General features: G+C 38.7%; 1 protein-coding gene across 1 annotated transcript; it reads left to right on the forward strand.

Moving 5' to 3' along the window:
• Nucleotides 1–7,470: 7,470 nt before the first annotated feature.
• LOC122023040 lies at nt 7,471–7,917 on the forward strand. The gene has a single exon (XM_042581138.1). The coding sequence runs from the start codon at nt 7,471–7,473 to the stop codon at nt 7,915–7,917; it is 447 nt and encodes a 148-aa protein (XP_042437072.1).
• The last annotated feature ends 15,618 nt before the right edge of the window (nt 7,918–23,535 follow it).

Below are 23,535 nucleotides of genomic sequence, written 5' to 3' on the forward strand. Positions count from 1 at the left end.
GAGAAGAAGGAGCTCAAGGAGGAAGAAGATAGAATAAAATGCCTTGAATGAAAAATGAATTCCATTCATCACAATAAGTGGCCGGCCACTATTGTAACCTCCTCTCATTTAATGTGGCCATTAAAATGAGGAGGAGATTTGTAACCTCCATGAGGTGGCACACACATGTTCTAAACATGATGATGTGTAGCACCATTATTGGCCACTTAATGCAACTCACAAATGATATGGCATAAAGTCAAGTAAAACTTGACTTTTCCTTTTCCTCTCAAGTCAAGTCAAACTTGACATTATAACACCCATGGTTGATCTAATCCAACCATTTGATTCAAGCCAATTTAATATAATGAATCTAATTCATTTAATTAAATTGATTCAATGAGTCATAATCTAAATTAGACTCATTGAACACATGAATCAACTTGAGTCCAACTCAATTAGTACAATTAGGATTACTCATAATCCAATTTGATTCATCATATGAATCTAACCCTCTTGGCTCATCATATGAACCTAATCTCCATCTAATTGTCCTTTGTGTGTGACCCTATAGGTTCTTATAACATTGGCAATGCTCCTAAACCCATTTAGGAGCATAAGTAATGAGCGGTATCTAGCAACACATCATTACTACCCAAGTTACAAGAATGTTGAGATCCAACATCACCTTGTGACTACTAATTGTGACTCCTTACAATATATAACAAGTGTCCTTCTATCCTAGACATCTAGATTGATCAATGTGAGGCATAGACCGTTTCATCCTCTAATCAATCTAAATCTTGAACTCCAAGTTGACTCACTAAATCAAATGAGCTCAATATCTCATATTGACTCATTTGGGCATGGCCATGCACTTCGTGGTCTCACTCTATCAAGAATATCGATGTCACTCCCGTCATATAGGAGGGATAGATCCCATCTACATCACTCACATCCCTCCGCATAATTTGTTACATACCCAGTAATCGCCTTTATAGTCCACGCATAATTTGTTACATACCCAGTAATCTGTTAGAGTGTATACTAAAAGCCTAGCTTTTGGTATAAACATTTATCTAGAAATAAGAATCACATTGGTCAAATGTTTACATTTATGATAAATGTAGTTGTTCAATTAATTTATATTGTAGATAACATGGTGTGTGGTGTCACACATAGAGGATCATGTTATCAGTACCTTATAAATTATAAACAGTAGCTCACGACCATAATGGAAAGGAACAAACCATTGGAAGGTTGTAGTGTAATTAGGTATTAGTTTATCTTAACTATATAATTACACTAGTACACTTAGAGTGTATTGAGTAGGACCATTAGAGGTCGTTTCTTTTATACTGACTTTATAAAGAAACAAAGACCTCAGTTATTATGGAAGTGTGTGCTCTTAATCCTAATATAATAACAAGCACATATATTTAATATTTATTTCTTTAATTTATCAATGGGTGAGATTTAGTTCGATGAATCAATAAGCCCGATAAGTTGGGAAATGATATCACTTATAGTGTGTGTGTTGATTATAGAAGGAAACCGTGTCCTAGTGATCTAGGTTGAGAATGTCCCCAAGAGGAGCTCATAAGGATTGTCATGTTAAACCCTGCGGTGGACTTAGTCCGACATGACGATGAAGTTGAGTGGTACTACTCTTGAGCTAGATATTAATTAAGTGAGTTGTCGAACTTACTTAATTAGTGGACATTTGTTATCTTAAACACAGGGAGACTAACACACTCATAATAAGAAGGAGCCCAAAATGTAATTTGGGATTGGTGCGGTAGTTCAATAATAGTTCTTTAGTGGAATGAATTATTATTGATGAAATTAAGTTGTGTGTTCGGGGCGAACACGGGATGCTTAATTTCATCGGGAGACCAAAACCAATTCCTCCTCTCGGTCCCTATCGTAGCCTCTAGTATATAGAGATTTATACCCACCGCATACCCACCTTCTTACCCATCCAATGGGGCCGGCCAAGCTAGCTTGGAACCCAAGCTAGGGCCGGCCAAGACCAAGTGGATGAGCCATGTAGGTGGCCGGCCACTAGAATATTAAAAAGGATTTTTATTAAAATTATTTCTTATGTGGATATCATGATTTTAAAAGAGAGTTTAAAAATTAAAAATTTCCTTTTATAGTTTTCTACAAAAGATTAAGAGAAGAGATTAATCTCTTTCCTTATTTGTAATTTAAAAGGATGGTTTTAATTTTTGGTAAAAACTTTCCTTATTTGTAAATCATCTACATGTTTAAAAGAGAGTTTAAAATTTGAAATCTTTCCTTATTTGTTGATTAAAGGAGGATTTTAAATTTTAAGAAAACTTTCCTTTTTAACTATGTTCATGATTTAAAAGAAAGTTTAAAAATTAATAATTCTCTTTTATTAGTTTCTACAAAAGATTGAGAAAAGATTTGATATCTTTCCTTATTTGTAGATTAAAAGAGATTTTAATTTTTAGAGATAACTTTCTTTTTATCCACATGTTTAAAAGAAAGATTTTAATTTATTAAATTTCCTTTTTATAAACCAATCATGAAGGGATTAAATTATTGGAGAAATTTTTATAAATTTTCGGAAGCAAATAAGGAAGTTTTAATTGGTGTTTAAAATTTTATTTGTTTGGAGATTTCTTGGTGTGGCCGGCCATTGCAAAATTGAAAAGAAAAATTATTTTTAATTAAATAAATTTTCCTTTTCAATGGCAAAAGAATTAAGGAAGGTTTTATTAAATTTTCCTTATTTGCCAAGACCAAGGATTATAAAAGAGGGGGTAGAGGAGGCTTCAAGGCTAAGAACTCTATTCTATTTTTCCTCTCTTTTCTCCTTGGGTGTGGCCGGCCCTTTCTTTCCTCTCCTTTTCTTTGTGTGGCCGAAACCTTCTCATGGTGGAGATAGCTTTGGTGGCCGGATCTAAGAAGGAGAAGAAGGAGAGAAAAGAAGCCTCTTTTCTAGCATCCCTTGGAGCATGGTGGTGGTGGCCGAACCTCTTCATCCTAGGAGAAGTTTTGATGGCCGAAACTTGCAAGGAAGAAGAAGGTGATTGGTGGTTTCTCATCTCGGAAGATCGTTGTCCACACAACGTCCGAGGTTAGAAGAGGAATACGGTAGAAGATCAAGAGGTCTTTCTAGAAGGTATAACTAGTAGTTTTTCCTTTTCCGCATCATACTAGTTATTTATGGAAATAATACCAAATACAAGAGGCTTACGATTCTAGTATTTAGAATATGTTTTTCAAAGTTGTGTTCTTTTGTTTTATTTGTCCTTGTGATTTGATTGTTCTTTTTGGTTAACCTAAAGTTATTTTAGGAAATTAAATATTAGATTTCTATAAAAGGTTTTGTCTAGTCGGTGGTGGTTGCTCCCATATCCAAGAAGGCCATGTGCCTCGCCACGTCAGTACTGGGAACCAATTATGGAAATTAATATTTAATGGAATTAATAACTTAAGGTGATTTGGGTCGAACGTGTTAAGTTCCGCAGGAGATCCAAGTCAAAACCTAAAAGAACAAATAGATTAAGTTTTGGATCAAACGTGTTAAGTTCCGCAGGCGATCCAAAATTTAATTTAAAAGAACACATGGTAGCTAGGAAAAGGTTCATACCTTTGTACAAAATTTTTGTACAGTGGAACCTCTAGGTTTTCCGAGTAGCAACCAACAGAATCAAGTGAGAGATGTGGTCAAACCACACTAACTAGATTCTAACCAACTATCTATAATTCGTGTGGGACAAGATCCACATCATACTACGCCTTGAGTTAGTTTTGGCTAAATCGCCCAAGACTTAGTATGATCGGTAGGTAACTAATTACCAATTACATCTCTATGCAACTCTTGTTTATAGGATCAAGATCCGCATTTATATTAAAACTCGAGTTAGCTTTGGCTAATACGCCCGAGAGTTAATATAAACGTGATTTTGACCTATCTACCAACCATTGGAAAATGCCTATAGTTAAACTCGATCCAATTGAGTTAACTAGTTACTCAATCTAATTGAGTTTTACTCACCCATGCGTTGATAGGCAGGACCAAGATTGTCCCTCCGTACCCTACCAAGATAATATGTGTTGCTCTGCTTTGGCAGATTCAACAACTACATGTGATCGAGGTAGTGATAGGTGTCATGGCATGGTAGGCATTATGAGTTATCGCGATTGAGATCTAATCTAATCGACGAGGTGTATCATATACTCGATTTAGATCTAATCTAATCGTTAGGGTGCATCATGTACGCGATTTAGATCTAATCTAATCATCGAGGTGTATCATATACGCGATTGATCGAATCGAATCGTTAAGGCGCTAATTAATTACTTATTCTAGCATGCATCACATATACACACACAAACAATTAATTAAATGTTTTGTGATTAGTCATGGCCCTACTACGATCTTCTCAAGCCAATGAGAAGATCGGATGGTCAAGCTAAGGTCAACAGCTTCTCAAGCTCCTTCCTTTGACCACCTTGTGTTGCTCGCACCCTCCTCGTAACTCCGTCTCGAGTGGACCTTCCACCGCTCCAATTTTGTACATTACAATTTTGAAACTCGAGTTACATTCGAGTCTAAACTATTTACAACAAGAATAAATAAATAGAAAGGCACGACGCGCAGGTCGCGTATCAAATATACAACACACACAATCACATGACGGCACGCAGGCCGTATTATGAATTACAACACACAATATCCAATCAAATTGGGTCTTTTGGGCAATGACTATCACAAAATAATACATAATTAAAATTATGTAATTTCTATAAATTTCTGTAATTTTTCATACAATTTTTACAATTTTTATGAGTAAAAATTCCCAGCGGTCCCGTTTAGCGATTTTCGGGCGCAATCGCGGAACGAAGCCCCTTGCAGGGTCAGGGGCAGCGCCCCTACCCGCGATATAACCATCACGAGTATTCCTAAGCGATCCTACAACGCCTTAGTTCGCTGTCCTAAAACTATTTGGGGCGAAACCTTGCCGTTTCGGAAATATCTTCTCGGTAGTCGAAGCCTACAAGTGTCTAAACACTTGTGCTTCGCTTCTACGAGAAAAATACCCATAAAATCTATAAAAACAGTAAATTTACAGAATGTTACAGAACTGAAAGTTTTTCATAAAAACACAAAATAAACTCGTACGCGCTTCGTATGTGGCTCTAAGACCACTGTTGGGTTTTTCGTGCACAAAAACTGCTTTTTGCGTTGTGGAAACCCCGAAACCCCCATGCCACGGATCCGTGCGAAGAAATAAAATTACGTAAAACTTTCACGTACGAGTTTTCTATCCTAGATCTACACTAGATCTACAAAGGAGAAAAGTTTACCCTTGATGCGATGCCCTTCGCAATCCCGCTCGTCCAAGGTTCGCCGGATCTCGAAAGTATCAAAGTAGATACTCCTCTATGTGTATCCATACAAACAACTCGATGGAGAGAACCTCTACGGATGTGCTAGCAACCTTAGAAGATCAGTAATGTTGGAGGAGAGGGAGAGAAAATGAGAGCTTGAGGAAGAAGAAGGAGGTTTCAAAACAAAATGAAACTTACCCCTTGAATGAAAGTGGCCGACCGCCTTAGGTGGTTTGTAACCTCCATTGGATGCCAAGAGACACAACTCTTGGTAACTCCCATGAGGTGGCATCACACTTAAGCAACTATGATGATGTGGAGCATCATCATTGGCCCACTTAATGCCAACTCACCAATGAGGTGGCAAATAGTCAAGTCAAACTTGACTCTTCATCTTCCTCTCAAGTCAAGTCAAACTTGACCACTTCTCTCCCATGGTTGATCAAATCTAACCATTGGTTCAAGTCAATTTTAATTTAATGAATCTCTATTCATTGAAATAAATTAATTAAATTAGTCTAAGTCCAAATTAGACTCACTTAACACGTGAACCAAATTGAGTCCAACTCAATTAGCTCAATTTAGATTACTCTTAATCCAATTTGGTTCATCACATGAACCTAATCGTTTAGGTTCATCAAATGAACCTAATCTCCATCTAATTTCCCTTTGTGTGTGACCCTATAGGTTCTTATAACGTTGGCAATACTCCTAAACCCATTTAGAAGCATAAGTAATGAGTGGTATCTAGCAACACATCATTACTACCCAAGTTATAAGAATGTTGAGATCCAACATCATCTTGTGACTACTAGTTGTGACTCTTCACAATATATGACAAGTGTCCTTCTATCCTTGACATCTAGATTGATCAATGTGAGGCATAGACCGTGTCATCCTCTAATCAATCTAAATCTTGAATCCCAAGTAGACTCACTCAATCAAATGAGCTCAACATCTCATATTGACTCATTTGGGCATGGTCATGCACTTAGTGGTCTCACTCTATCAAGAATATCGATGTCTCTCCCGTCATATAGGAGGGATAGATCCCATCTACATCACTCACATCCCTCCGCATAATTTGTTACATACCCAATAATCGCCTTTATAGTCCACCTAGTTATGGGTGATGTTTGACGAAGCCAAAGTATGTAACTCCTTATGTAGGGAACCATGGTGACTTCAGGTCCAAGGACTAATAGTCATACTAATAGCCACATGAGAAAGTATATGACACTCATATAACGATCCATGATACTTTCTCATGACGGGTCATTCAGTATACATTCTCCAATGCATACCGATGTGTCAACTTGATATATCTATATCCATGACTTGTGAGATCAAGTCATCGAGTTGACCTACATGCTAGTCTCATCGCATTTAACATTGTCCCTGAATATTAATACTTGACTAGGAATGATTAAGAGTAGTGTTCCCTATATCATCTCACTATCGATTCAACCAATCGATTGATATAGTTAAAAATATTCTACTCAAGGACGCTATTATACTTAGTTATTTGGCTCCAATACAAGTAAGTATAATAACCAAAACAAATGCCTTTATTTATATACAAGAATATGATACAATGAGTCCATACAATAATCATCAAATGATTGGCTCTAGGGCTCTAACTAACACTCTAATGCCCAGTCAGACTCCTAACAGGGATGGAGAGGAGGCTACTAAAAAGGTTGAAAAAACTCTTCAAGCTTAGCCACAGAATCTGAAGATCCCTTTTCCTCAGAAGCTTATAGCATCCCAGAAGGATGAAGAGTTCAACCGTTTCCTAAAGAAGATCAAAGAAATCTGCATAGAAGTACCACTGATAGATGCGCTGCACCAAATGCTGAAGTTCGCCAAATTTTTAAAGGGGATTTTATCTAACAGAAGATAGAAAGGCGACTTCGAGACTGTAGCACTAACAAAGAATTACATCACTCTCCTTATGCCGAATCCTCCCCCTAAACTTCAAGATCCAGGAAGTTTCTCCATACTATACAAAATTGGTTCTGAACTCATACCGAGAGCTTTCTGTGACTTGGAGCTAGTGTCAGCCTACTCCCGTACTCCTTATGCAAGAAGTTGGGGCTCCAGAACATTAAATTAACCACGATGATACTGGAACTAGCTGATCATTCATGCAGATACCCAATGGGAATAGTGGAAGATGTGCTAGTTGAAGTGGGTAGATGTAAAGTTCCTACAGATTTCATTGTCTTGGACATGGAGGAAGATCCCAAGATACTGATCATCCTTGGAAGACCATTCCTTGACACGGCTGGAGCCGTCATCGATGTGAAGAGCCATAAGCTATCCTTAGAGATCGGCAAGGAAAAGATCAAATTTGACCTGCCCAATTCTTCTATCTGCAACCCCTCCTCTCATGGAAATTCTCACAAAATCAGTACACACAAGGAAGGAGAGTGCAGTTTCCATGAGAGTTCCCCTCCAGCAAGCAGCAAGAAATACATCTGTCCTGCACGAGCAAAATTGAAGGGGCAGGCTGAAGCATCGAGGCCAGAAGGAGAGCCATTCTCCCACGGGCTCGACCCACACTGAATGAAATAGGGTCAAGCTAAGGACCTAAAACAAGCGCTTCTTGGGAGGCAACCCAAGGGTTTTTCATTTCTGTTTGTCGTTCTGTTATGTGTTTTGTTTCTTTGACAAGTTTGATCTATTGCTTTTCTTTTGATTGTCCATTTTTAGGATGTGCATTGTCCTCCATGAGCTGGCCGTGAGTAGTTCATGGGCGTGGAGGTGTCGGAGGAACCGAAACTAAGAAGGACGAGTCATACCGAGCTACAAGCCACGGGCCGTGCAACCCTGCACGACTATGTGGCTAGTGTAGAAAAGAGAAAAGGAGAGGTCGTGCCATCCGACACGGCTGTGAGAGCCTGGCCGATGGGAGAAAAGGAGAGGTCGTGCCATTCGGCATGGCCATGCGAGCCTGGCCGAGAGAAAGAAGTCATGGGCCGTGCCATTCGACACGACCGTGCAGGTGTGGCCGAGGGGAGAAAATGAGAGGTCGTGCCATTCGGCACGGCCGTGCAGCACGTGACCCACCCAGGCCGTGTCTATAAGACATGGCCGTGCAGCGCCGCCTGCTCTCTCCAGGAAACCCTAACTTCTACTTTCTCCTCTCTGAAAACACTTCCCATCCCCACTACAACTCATCTAACCCTAATTTCTCCCTCTAGAGTTCACCTTCCCTTGGATCTATATCTAGATCTAATTCATTCCCAAGCCACAACTTTGTAAAGAGAAGCTGACCCCCTATTCCTTAAAAGGTCTCTTGGTCATTTTTCCTTCTAAGCAAGACTTGCAGGTCAGAAAGTTTTCCACTACCAATGAATCCAAAGGTTCATCGGCTATTAACCTTTGAATCCTACTCAAGTTAATATGACCCAACTTTAGATGTCAAAGATATGTTTGGTTCATTTCTGAAGGTTGCTTTCTCTTATTAGAATTAGAAGATGTGTTATTAATTTCCATTTGTTGTATCGTGGGAGTTATTGGATTAAGAGTATACAAATTACCAACCAACACACCGGAATAGATAACCACCATATTTTTCTTGACAACTACTTTGTCATCAAAAGAAACAGAATATCCATCCATGAATAGTTTAGAAACTAAAATCAAGTTCTTTCTAAAACATGGTACCTAAAGACAATTTTTCAAAATCAAAGTTTTATTCCTATCAAAAAATAAATAAACATCTCCCAATGCAACAACCTCCACTCTTGTAGCATTGCCCATGTAGATGGTGATCTCGCCTTCATGTAGTCGTCTGATTTCTTGGAACCCCTACAATGAATTACAGACATGATCAGTGGCTCCCGTATCTACACACCAAGTACCGGTAGATAACACCGCTAAACATGTTTCAATAACTAATGAATAAGATATACCTTTATTGTTCTCCTTTCTGCAAGGACAGTCCACCTTCCAATGTCTAGACTGCTTGCATGTGAAGCAATTGCCTTTCGCTTCTTCACACCTACCTGTGGCTCAGTCCCTTGAGGTCGAATCACTTTCTTTGCTGAACCAACTTATTTCTTCTTCTTCTTTCCGCCTTTCGGCTTAGAGGCATAAACATTTTCAGCAATGTGAACTTGAGAACTTTGACGAAATAGCCCTTCTGCCGCTTGAAGTTCTGTCAGAAGTTCCGCCAACGAATAAACCCTTTTGTTCATGTTGTAATTCAGGCAAAACTGCTCAAAACTATTGGGCAGCGTTTGGAGAATGATATCGACCTGGGTTTCCCCATCGATTTCAGCTCCAAGAACTTCCATTTCATTCAAATGAGCTATCATCTTGAGGATATGATCCCTCACGGGTGTCCCCTCAGTCATGGTGGTCGTCATTAAGTTTCTTATGGCCTCCTACCTGGCAGCCCGATTCTGGTGTCTATGAGTTCCTTGAGAATGAGCATCATGTCATAGGCAGTGGGTATGGCCTGATGTTGATGTTGCAGCACATTTGACATAGAATCCAAAATTTAACACTGCACTATCTCATCTGCCTTGACCCATTTCCTATGTCTATCTATCTCCTCTTCACTAGAATCCTTATCAGGCATGCTAGGACAAACCTCAAGAAGTACAAACTTGTATTCTTCAGCAATTAAGACAATGTCCAAGTTCCGTTTCCAATCAATATAATTTAGACCAGTAAGTTTGTTTTCTTTTAAAATAACAGCAAGAGGATTGAAAGCCATTTTGAAATCTTGAGAATCATAAAATAAAATATTTTGTCAAAACTTTAGAATTTAAAATAATATTGATTCCTCAAACAATATAATTTAAATTCACCGACACCTCAAAACACCGTGAATTTCATATGCCACGATAGTATAGACATATACTAATTCAAACATTTGTAAGAGGAGGTTTTAACCATTAATTTTATTATCTTGTTAACCTAACTTATGACAAAAAAAATTAATAGTTGGTTCATCTTCAGTCACATAAATAATAGCAGTGACTCCGATGGGGAGGATACTATTAAATGTGCCTAAGTATATATCATTACTTGATACTTTGTCCATTAATTAGGATTGTGCCCCTTCAGATGGAGAAGATCACACATATCTAAATAATTTTCTATAACTATCCATAGAGGAAGTTTGATCTAGTGATCCGCAAACAAACTCATCCGATATGGAGGAAGGCACTTAAAGCCAATACGCAAGTTTGAATGCATCACTTACAAAACAGTAATGGAGACTGTGAGATTTATTTAAGTAATCCCTTTCCTACTTAGTTATTTAAATTGAGAAATTTTAACATGCACACACATCACAACACATAGCATCACAGCACATAAAACAACATATAAAGGCAATAAATTTGAAAATAAAATTTCCAACTATTATGGCCTCATCCATCGTTGTCCTCTAATATGCGCCTCAACCATCACTGTCCTCCAATATGCCGCCAATGGATCAAGTCATCGCATCTATCTTGCTTCCTTGTTCACCGCACCTCCGGTCCTTAAAATAGCACCACGCATAGCAAGGATACAAGCCGCAATAAAAAAAATAAAATTTACATTTATCGATCCTGTTGGGTTTTTCGAGCCGCAAAAAACCGCATTTTGCGTTGCGGAAACCCTGAAATTCCCATGCCACGGATCCGTGCGAAGAAATAAAATTTCGTAAAAACTTTCACGTACGAGTTTACAAACCTAGATCTACTTTATATCTACAAGATAAGAGTTTTACCCTTGATGCGAAGCCCTTAACAATCCCGCTCATTCAAGGTTCGTCGCTGGATCTCGAGAGTATCAAAGTAGATACTCCTCTATGTGTATCCACACGAACAACTCGATGGAGAGAACCACTAAGGATATGCTAGCAACCTTAGAAGATCAGTAATGGTGGAGGAGAGGGAGAGAAGAGAAGAACTTGAGGAAGAAGATGGGAGATACAAGACAAAAATGAAAAACTCCACCTTGAATGAAAGTGGTCGGCCACCTTTAGGTGGTTTGTAACCTCCATGGGATGCCAAGAGTCACAACTCTTGGTAACTCCCATAAGGTCGCATCCCACTTAAGCAACCATGATGTTATGGAGCATCATCATTGGCCCACTTAATGCCAACTCACCAATGAGGTGGCAAATAGTCAAGTCAAACTTGACTCTTCATCTTCGTCTCAAGTCAAGTCAAACTTGACCACTTCTATCCCTTGGTTGATCTAATCTAACCATTGGTTCAAGTCAATTTTAATTTAATGAATCTCTATTCATTGAATTAAATTAATTAAATGAGTCTAAGTCCAAATTAGACTCACTTAACACATGAACCAAATTGAGTCCAACTCAATTAACTCAATTTGGATTACTCTTAATCCAATTTGGTTCATCGCATGAACCTAATCCTTTAGGTTCATCAAATGAACCTAATCTCCATCTAATTGCCCTTGTATGTGACCCTATGGGTTCTTGTAACGTTGGCAATGCTCCTAAACCCATTTAGAAGTATAAGTAATGAGCGGTCTCTAGCAACACATCATTACTACCCAAGTTACAAGAATGTTGAGATCCAACATCACCTTGTGACTACTAATTGTGACTCTTCACAATATATGACATTGTCCTTCTATCCTAGACATCTAGATTGATCAATATGAGGCATAGATCGTGTCATCCTCTGATCAATCTAAATCTTGAACTCCAAGTAGACTCATTCAATCAAATGAGCTCAATATCTCATATTGACTGATTTGGGCATGGCCATGCACTTCGTGGTCTGACTTTATCAAGAATATCGATGTCACTCGCGTCATATAGGAGGGATAGATCCCATCTACATCACTCACATCCCTCCGCATAATTTGTTACATACCTAGTAATCGCCATTATAGTCCACCCAGTTACGGGTGACGTTTGACGAAGCCAAAGTACGTAACTCCTTATGTAGGGAACCATGGTGACTTCAGGTCCAAGGACTAGTAGTCATACTAATAGCCACATGAGAAAGTATATGACACTCATATGACGATCCATGATACTTTCTCATGGCGGGTCATTTAGTATACATTCTCTAATTCATACCCATGTGTCAACTTGATATCTCCATATCCATGACTTGTGAGATCAAGTCATCGAGTTGACCTACATGCTAGTCTCGTCGCATTAACATTATTCCTGAATGTTAATACTCGACTAGGAATGATTAAAAGTAGTGTTCCCTATATCATCTCACTATCGATTCAACCAATCGATTGATATAGGTAAGAAACATCTACTAAAGGACGCTATTATACTTAGTTATTTGGCACCAATACAAATAAGTATAATAACCAATTCAATTCATTTATATATATATAAGAATATGATACAACGAGTCTATACAATAATCATCAAATGATTAGCTCTAGGGCTCTAACTAACAATCTCCCTCTAGCACTAGTGTCAATCAGTGTAGGCTCTAAGCCCTAATGACCTAGTGTGACCATCATGATTTCTCTGTTCCAAAGCCTTGGTCAAGGGATCTGCGATGTTAGCTTCTGTGGGTACTCTGTAAATCTTCATATCTCCTCTATCGATAATCTCCAAAATGAGATAGAAGCGCCGTAGTATGTGTTTGGTCCGCTGGTGTGAGCGAGGTTCCTTAGCCTGTGCAATTACTCCATTGTTGTCACAATAAAGCTCAATGGGGTCAGCGATGCTCGGAACCACCCCAAGTTCAGTGATGAACTTGCGGATCCAAACTGCCTCCTTTGCTGCCTCTAATGCAGCAATATACTCGGCCTCTGTTGTAGAATCAGCGACTGTGTCCTGCTTCGAACTCTTCCAGCTCACAGCACCACCATTTATGCAAAACACGAACCCTGACTGCGATCGATAATCATCCTGGTCGGTTTGGAAGCTGGCATCACTGTAACCCTTTACAGCTAGCTTATCATCGCCTCCATATATGAAGAAATATTCTTTAGTCCTTCTCAAGTACTTAAGAATATTCTTGACCGCTATCCAGTGACTCTCACCTGGATCTGACTGGTATCTGCTCGTCATGCTCAAAGCATAGGAGACATCAGGACGAGTACATAGCATGGCGTACATGATAGATCCTATGGCTGAGGAATAAGGGATCTGATCCATGCGATCTCTCTCCTCTCTAGAAGAGGGACCTTGAGTCTTCGAAAGACTCACACCATGTGACATCGACAGAAATCCCTTCTTGGAGTTCTGCATGGAAAACCGAAGGAGTACCTTGTCAATATATATACTCTGACTTAGGCCAAGCAACCTCTTAGATCAATCTCTATAGATCTGTATGCCTAGAATGCGGGTGGATTAACCTAAGTCCTTCATTGAGAAACAAGTCCCTAGCCAAGTCTTGACAGACTGCAGTAAAGGGATGTCCTTCCCAATGAGTAGTATGTCATCCACATATAGTATAAGGAAGACAACTGTGCTATCAACATCCATCTTGTAGACAAAAGGTTCATCTTCATTCTTGATGAAACCAAACTATTTGATTGCATCATTGAATTGAAGATTCCAGCTCCGAGATGCTTGCTTTAGTCCATAAATGGACCTATGTAGCTTGCATACTCTGCCAGTATGCTGTGGATCTATAAAACCCTCAGGTTGTGTCATGTACACATCCTCGAGCAGGTTCCATTCAGAAACACAGTTTTGACATCCATCTACCAGATCTCATAATCATGGTACGCTGCAATAGCAAGCATGATCCGAATGGATTTAAACATCGCTACTGGAGAAAAGGTTTCATCATAGTCAATACCATGAATTTTCTTGAAACCTTTAGCTAACAAGCGACCCTTATAAATAAGTCCATCCATGTCAGTCTTTCTCTTAAAGACCCACTTACACCCAATGGGTTTGACCCCTTCAGGTTGATCAACCAAAGTCCATACTTGGTTAGTGTACGTGGATTCCATCTCGGATCTCATGGCTTCTAGCCATTTCTCGGAATCTGGTCTCATCACAGCTTCCTGATAGGAGGTGGGCTCATCCTCTATGAGCACAGCGTCATCATGGTCAGACAAGATAAATGAATATCTCGTAGGCTGACGACGTACCCTATCAGACCTGTAAAAATGTATGTCTACTTGAACTAATTGTTGTTCCTCAACTCCTTGTGGAACAACATCATCCACAACACTTTGTGGTTCCAGTTCAACTTCCATCGAGGCTTTAGTGCTATTGTTCGCATCTTGAACTTCTTCAAGATCGAACATACTCCCACTAGTCTTTCTAGAAACAAAATCCCTTTCTAGAAATACCTCAGTCTTAGCCACAACTACCTTGTGTTGACTGGGAATGTAGAAGTAATATCCCTTCGTTTCCTTGGGATATCCAATGAAATAGCACTTGTCGGATTTGGGTCCCAGTTTGTCCGAGACTTGACGTCGAACGTAAGCCTCACAACCCCAAATCCTCATAAAAGACACCTGGGCATCTCTCCCAGTCCATATCCTATATGGTGTCTTTATTACAGCCTAAGATGGAACTCGGTTGAGAATGAAGGCTGCTGTGTCTAGAGCATAGCCCCAAAGATACATAGAAAGATCTGTGTGACTCATCATAGACCGTACCATATCTAATAGGGTACAATTCCTCCTTTCGGATACACCATTCTACTGTGGTGTTCCAGGAGGAGTGAGTTGGGATAGAATCCCACACTCAGCAAGATGGTCACGAAACTCATGGCTAAGGTATTCTTCACCTCGATCTGATCAAAGTATCTTAATACTTTTGCCAAGCTGATTTTGTACTTCATTCTAGAATTCTATAAACTTTTCAAAGGATTCAGACTTATATGTCATCAAGTATACATAACCATATCTACTGAAGTCATCAGTAAATGTAATGAAGTACCTATAACCACCTCTAGCAGTGACATTGAAAGGGCCACATATATCACTATGTATAAGACCTAACAAGTTAGTCGCTCTCTCACTGTGTCCACTAAAGGGAGTCTTGGTCATCTTGCCTAGAAGGCATGACTCGCATGTCTCATATGATTCAAAATCAAATGAGTCCAGCAAACCATCTTTATGGAGCTGGGATAGGCGTTTGTCATTTATATGACCTAAGCGACAGTGCCAGATATAGATTTGGTTCAAGTCATTTGACTTGAACCTCTTGATACTTATGTTATAGATAGGGTTCTCAAGGTCTAGAATATAGAGTCCGTTCATCAGAGGTGCACTATAATAGAACATATCTTTTAAATAAACAGAACAACATTTGTCCTTTATTATAAAAGAGAAACCTTTCTTGTCCAAACAAGAAATTAAAATTATGTTCTTAGTTAATGCAGACACATAACAATAATCATCTAATTCTAGTACAAGCCCAGAGGGTAGAGAGAGATAGTAAGTTCCTACAGCAACAGCAGCAACCCGTGCTCCATTGCCTACTCGTAGGTCTATCTCGCCCTACGTCAATACTCTGCTATTTCTCAGCGCTTGTACATTAGTACAAATGTGAGAAGCACATCCGGTATCTAATACCCACGATGAAGAAATAGAGAGGTTGACTTCTATAACATTTATACCTGAAGTAGAAATCTTATTTCTCTTCTTTTTAAGATCTTCCAGGTATCCTGTGCAGTTCCTCTTCTAGTGCCCTGCTTGTCCTTGATATACAGTTGACGAAGATGCTCAACCATATCATAAGCATCCATCAACTCATGTTGCTTCTAAAACTCAGAGTTCATGGTTACGAGCATGAGACATGACACATCTAATGCGTCATCTTGATGCTTCTTGTAAGCATCCCGGTCAGCTCGCGTGGCAGTGGTAGGAGGTGCCTCCGGAATGGGCTGCTCCAGAACGTACAGTTTATGTTCATGTGTGAGAACAATTCTCAGATTCCCGTATCAGTCCAAGAAATTAGCTCCATTGAGCTTGTCCTTCTTAAGGACAGAACGCAGGGAGAAAGAGTTCGTATTTGACGTCATGACAATCTACAATAGAAATTAAAGTAGAAAGTAAATATCATATTCCTTTTATCATTTAATTAGGTCTTTAACTAAATGATGCTCCCACTGAATTATAGAACTTTTGCAGAATCAAGTCAGTGATGTGGTCAAACCACACTTACTAAATTCTAACCAACTAGCTATAATTCGTGTGGGACAAGATCCACATCATACTATGCCTTGAGTTAGGTTTGGCTAAATCGCCCAAGACTTAGTATGATCGGTAGGTAACTAATTACCAATTACATCTCTATGCAACTCTTATTTATAGGATCAAGATCCACATTTATATTAAAAATTTAGTTAGCTTTGGCTAATACGCCCAAGAGTTAATATAAACGTGATTTTGTCCTATCTTCCAACTATTGGATAAATGCCTATAGTTAAACTCGATCCAATTGAGTTAACTAGTTACTCAATCTAATTGAGTTGTACTCACCGATGCGTTGATAGGCGAGACTAAAATTGTCCCTCCGTACTCTACCAAGATAATATGAGTTGCTCTGCTTTGGCAGATTCAACAACAACATGTGATCGAGGTAGTGATAGATATCACGGAATGATAGACATTTTTTGAGTTGATGCGATTGAGATCTAATCTAATCGACGATGTGTATCATATACGCGATTTTGATCTAATCTAATCGTTAAGGTGTATCATGTACACGATTTAGATCTAATCTAATCGTTAAGGCGCATCATGTACGCGATTTAGATCTAATCTAATTGTCGAGGTGTATCATATACGCGATTGATCGAATCGAATCGTTAAGGCGCTAATCAATTACTTATTCTAGCATGCATCACATATACACACACAAGCAATTAATTAAATGTTTTGTGATTAGTCATGGCCCTACTATGATCTTCTCAAGATAATGAGAAGATCAGATGGTCAACCTAAGGTCAACAGCTTCTCAAGCTCCTCCCTTTGACCACCTTGTGTTGCTCGCGCCCTTCTCGTAACTCCGTCTCGAGTGGACCTTCCACCGCTCCAATTTTGTACATTACAAAAGGTGAAACTCGAGTTACATTCAAGTCTAAAACTATTTTACAACAAGAATATAAAATAGAGAGGCACGACGCGCAGGTCGCGTATCAAATACAACACGCACATCATAGAAAATGGCACGCAGGCCATAATATGAATTACAACACAAATTTCCAATCTAATTGGGTCTTTTGGGCCATCGCCATCACAAAATAAAATATATTTCTAAATTATGTAATTTCTATAAATTTATGTAATTTTTCTTACAATTTTTATAATTTTTATGAGTAAAATTTCCGGCGGTCCCATTTAGCGATTTTCGGGTGCAATTACGGAATGAATCCCCTTGCGGGGTCAGGGGAAGCACCCCTACCCGCTATATAACCATCGTGAGTGCTCCTATGCGATCCTACAGTGCCTTAGTCCGCTGTCCCAAAATGATTTGGGGTGAAACCTTGCCGTTTTAGAAGTATTTTCTCGGTAGTCAAAGCCTACAAGTGTCTAAACACTTGTGCTTCGCTTCTATGAGAAAATTACCCATAAAATCTATAAAAATCATAAAATATAGAAACTTACAGATCTGTAGAATTTCATAAAATTCAAAATAAAACTCATACAAGCTTCACACGTGCCTCTGATACCACTGTTGGGTTTTTCGGGCCTCAAAAACCGCATTTTGCGTTGCGGAAACCCCGAAATTCCCAAGCCACGGATCCGTGCGAAGAAATAAAATTTCGTAAAAACTTTCACGTACAAGTTTACTAACCTAGATCTACTTTAGATCTACAAGATAAGAGTTTTACCCTAGATGCGAAGCCCTTCGCAATCCCACTCGTCCAAGGTTCATCGCCGGATCTCGAGAGTATCAAAGTAGATACTCCTCTATGTGTATCCACACGAACAACTCGATGGAGAGAACCTCTAAGGATGTGATAGCAACCTTAGAAGATCAGTAATGGTGGAGGAGAGGGAGAGAAGAGAAGAACTTGAGGAAGAAGATGGGAGTTACAAGACAAAAATGAAAAACTCCACCTTGAATGAAAGTGGCCGGCCACCTTTAGGTGGTTTGTAACCTCCATGGGATGCCAAGAGTCACAACTCTAGATAACTCCCATGAGGTCGCATCCCACTTAAGCAACCATGATGATATGGAGCATCATCATTGGCCCACTTAATGCCAACTCACCAATGAGGTGGCAAATAGTCAAGTCAAACTTGACTCTTCATCTTCGTCTCAAGTCAAGTCAAACTTGACCACTTCTCTCCCTTGGTTGATCTAATCTAACCATTGGTTTAAGTCAATTTTAATTTAATGAATCTCTATTCATTGAATTAAATTAATTAAATGAGTCTAAGTCCAAATTAGACTCACTTAACACATGAACCAAATTGAGTCCAACTCAATTAGCTCAATTTGGATTACTCTTAATCCAATTTGGTTCATCACATGAACCTAATCCTTTAGGTTCATCAAATGAACATAATCTCCATCTAATTTCCCTTTGTGTGTGACCCTATAGGTTCTTGTAACATTGGCAATGCTCCTAAACCTATTTAGAAGCATAAATAATGAGCGATATCTAGCAACACATCATTACTACCCAAGTTACAAGAATGTTGAGATCCAACATCACCATGTGACTACTATTGTGACCCTTCACAATATATGACATTGTCCTTCTATCCTAGACATCTAGATTGATCAATATGAGGCATAGACAGTGTCATCCTCTGATCAATCTAAATCTTGAACTCCAAGTAGACTCACTCAATCAAATGAGCTCAATATTTCATATTGACTCATTTGGGCATGGTCATGCACTTCGTGGTTTGACTCTATCAAGAATATTGATGTCACTCCCATCATATAGGAGGGATAGATCACATCTACATCACTCATAGCCCTCCGCATAATTTGTTACCTACCTAGTAATCGCCTTTATAGTCCACCCAGTTACGGGTGACGTTTGACGAAGCTAAAGTCCGTAACTCCTTATGTAGGGAACCATGGTGACTTCAGGTCCAAGGACTAGTAGTCATACTAATAGCCACATGAGAAATATATGACACTCATATAATGATCCATGATACTTTCTCATGGTGGGTCTTTCAGTATACATTCTCCAATGCATACCCATGTGTCAACTTAATATCTCCATATCCATGACTTGTGAGATCAAGTCATCGAGTTGACTTACATGCTAGTCTCGTCGCATTAACATTGTCCCTAAATGTTAATACTCTACTAGGAATGATTAAGAGTAGTGTTCTCTATATCATCTCACTATCGATTTAACCAATCGATTGATATAGGTAAGAACCTTTTTCTCAAGGACGCTATTATCCTTAGTTATTTGGCATCAATACAAGTAAGTATAATAACCAATACAATGCCTTTATATAAATATAAGAATATGATACAACGAGTCCATACAACAATCATCAAATGATTGGCTCTAGGGCTCTAACAGATCCTATATTCCATAAAGGAATTTATATGTAATCTAGATAGAACAGAATGTAAAAAATGATAGGGCAACCGGGCGTATTTAATTACTACAATCATGCACACAAAACAACCTCGACTTGCCTGAGGGTTCAAATCACACACAAATACACAAAGCCATAATAGTTGGACTTAGGACGCCTGCAACCACAGAGTTAATCTTTCTTGCACATCCTGCTGTTATCTGGCCTAAACTTATATATGAGCAGTGCATAATTTAACTGAAAACTAATCACACAGAACCAGAAAACATGCTTTGATACCACTTGAAGGCGCTAGAATTCTGTTCTGTTTAAATTTCCCTGTACAAAAATTGTATAAGTATAGAACTTTTCCTAGCAACCCGCATGTTCGATCCGTCATGTGTTTGATCAATCAAGTAAGTTCTTGATGGATCAAAGCACACCTTGATCAAAGCCTCTTGTGTTGGTATTCAAAATTGATACAAAGAAAACTTGACTAATTACGCAGCGGAATTAAAGAATTAGTTGTACCTTTCCTTTGTAGCTAAAGACCTCTTCATCTTCTACCGTATTCCTCTCCTCTTCTTGGACGTCGTGTGGGTGATGATCTACCAAGACAACACCACCCTTCTTCTCTTCTTTGTTTCCAAACTGTCGGCCACCAAGGAATCTCTAGGATGGGGTGCCTACTCCTCTTCTTCCTCTTCTTCCTCTTCTTCAAACCACCACCCACCAAGGGAGAAGGGGGCATCGACCCTAAGCAAGGAGGAGAGGGGTACTGGCCCTAAGTAAGGAGGAGGGGAGGGGCGCCGGCCATAAGGAGGGAGGAGGTGAGGGGCGTCGGCCACAAGGAGGAGGATGTGTGCCGCTGACCCTAGGAGGAGAGAAGAGAATTATGGGAAAATTAGGTTTTTGGGGCCACCACCTACTCCTTTTATAGACTTGCCGCCGACCCTAGGAAGGTAAGAAAAAACCAAACCAAAACCTAAACCGGATGGGTGGATGCGAGGCTTTATATAGAGGCTACATCAGGGACCTAGAGGAGGAATTGGTTTAGGCCTCCTGTTGGGCTTGGGCTTCCTGTGTTCGGCCTGAACACTCAACTCAAGTCCATCAATAATAACTCATACCACTAAAGAATTATTATTCAACTACTGCACCAATCCCATATTACAATATGGGCTCCTTCTTATCATGAGTGCGGTAATCTCCTTGTGTTTAAAATATCGTATGTCCATTAATTAATTGATTTACTAACAACTCAATTAATTAACATCTGATTCCAAGAGTAGTACCACTCAACTTTTTTATCATGCCGGACTAAGTCCACCTGCAGGGTTTACATGATAATCCTTATGAGCTCCTTAAGGGGACATCATCAGCCTAAATAATTAGGACACAGATTCCTTCTATAATCAACAACACACCATATAAACAACACTATCTCCCAACTCATCGGGCCTATTGATTTAACGAATAAATCTCACCCATTGATAAGTTAAAGAAATAAATACTAAGTATACATGCTTGTTATTATATTGGGATTAAGAGGACGCACATCCATAATAACACAGGTTCTGTTCTTTTATGTAGTTAGTACAAATCAAACAATCTCAAATAATCTTGCTCAATACACACATAGTGTATTAGTGTAATTTTATTGTCAAGACAGACTAATACCAAATCACATTACAACCGTTCCAATGATTTATTCCAATCCATCTTGGTTGTGATCTACTATTTATAATTTATAAGGAACCGATAACATGATCTTTTGTGTGACACCACACACTATGTTATCTACAATATAAATTAAATGGACAACTGCATTGATATATATATAAATATAAAATGCAAATATTTGACCAAGGTGATTTTTCATTTTAAAATATTTCAAAACAGATGTTCATACAAAAGATAGGCTTATAGTATACATCCCAACAACTGTTGGAGGTAGCCAATGGCTACTTACCAGTCGACTGGTAAAAGTACCAGTTGACTGGTCACTGCTGGCTGAGTGAATAGAATGCTTTTATTCACTCCCAGTCGACTGGACCAGTCGACTACAACTTCAATCAGTCGACTGGTTTCGGTTACACACTCACACTCATCCTCTCCAGAGTCGCCCTTAAAGTTCTCTTCCTCGGTCTTCGTCCCTCAGATGCACCTGAGCCGCGACTCCTCTCCGTGTCATCCTTCACGTTGCCTTGAAGTTCACTTCCTTTGGCATCACTCCATTGCTCCTCGTTCAGTGGTCCCTCAGATGTCTTCCACACCATCCTTCACCGACTCAAGGATCCGAGCCCTTGGATTAGCTTCCCAAACTTGGTCGCACCAAGTTCCTCATGTGTTTTCACCAAGTCTTTCAAGACTCAAACCTATATCAAACACATATGAAAGCCTAACTTAAACTCTTTGACACACACATTAAAACCATGATCACACCGATCAAACTTAGGTCGATTGCACCAATAGTTATTTGTTTTAAATAATTCAGATAAATTGAGAATATGTATGGGTGTAAGCACAATTATGATTCAGACGTCCACATGCTTGGACATGTACATGAATAAAAAAAAGGGACTTGGGATGTTTCAAGCATCCACTGTCCAACATCTATTAGTTCAAATCATTATACTCCTACACATAAAATATTTGATTTGGATAAACTTTAAATGAATTATAAGATACATTGATTGAATTCAACCCCTTATTTTCTGTCTCACCCAATCTAGGTTGTCAATCATGTTATACTTATGGGTGATTGTGAGATGGTTAATTGAGTTTAGCTTTTGTTTTTTTTAATGTTTGATTAGGTTAAGGTTTAATTGAGTTTGGGTTAATTGAGTTTAAGTTTAATTAGATTAATTGAATTAGGTTTAATTAGATCAATTGAATTAGGTTTAATTAGATTTAAGTTTAATTAGATTAATTTAATTAAGTTTAATTAGATTAATTGAATTTGGTTTAATTAGTTTAAGTGAAATTTTGTTTAGGTTTAATTGAATTTAGTTTGATTAGTTTAAGTGAATTTGGTTTGATTAACTAATTTTTATTTTAAACCTAAACCCATCTCACCCTTTTTTAGATTGTCAATTAGGGAACCTTATAAGTTTTATTAGATGGTTAATTTTATCTTTAATTTAGATTAAAATCTAAGGATTGATTTACATTTGAGTTAGACTATGATTTAACAGTTACTCAAACATCTCTTTCAATAATTGGCTTCCAGACTGTGGCGAGGCACTAGACCTTCTTGGTTATTGGAGTAACAACCACTTCTAGATAAAGCCTTTTAAAAAAATTAAATATTTAATTTTCTTTCTGAAAATCCTTGGTCTAACTAGTCAAGTGTCAATCAAGTCTAGTCCTTATCTATCCTAATCTAAGCATGTATAGGGTTGTAAACGAGCCGAGCCAAGCCGAGCTTTGGGGTGTTCAAGCTTGTTTGATAAGATAATCGAGCCGAGCCGAGCCGAGCTTAAAATGAACCAAGCTTTTGAAATGAGTGTTCAAGCTTGGCTTGGTTTATTTTTTATGAGCTTGAGCTTGTTTGAAGCTTGACTTGAGCTTGGTTCGTTTAGATGTTATCAAGCTCTCAATTCAAGCTTGGCTTGGGCTTGGTTCGAGCTTGGCTTGAGCTTGGTTTGAGCTTTGTTCGTTTAGATGTTATCAAGCTCTCGATTCAAATTTGTTTGATTGTTTGAAACTTTTAATTGTCTGATTAGTTATTAAGATTGATAATTTAAATTTATT

This window comes from Zingiber officinale, chromosome 9B, assembly GCF_018446385.1.
Source record: "Zingiber officinale cultivar Zhangliang chromosome 9B, Zo_v1.1, whole genome shotgun sequence".
Classification (NCBI taxonomy): domain Eukaryota; kingdom Viridiplantae; phylum Streptophyta; class Magnoliopsida; order Zingiberales; family Zingiberaceae; genus Zingiber; species Zingiber officinale.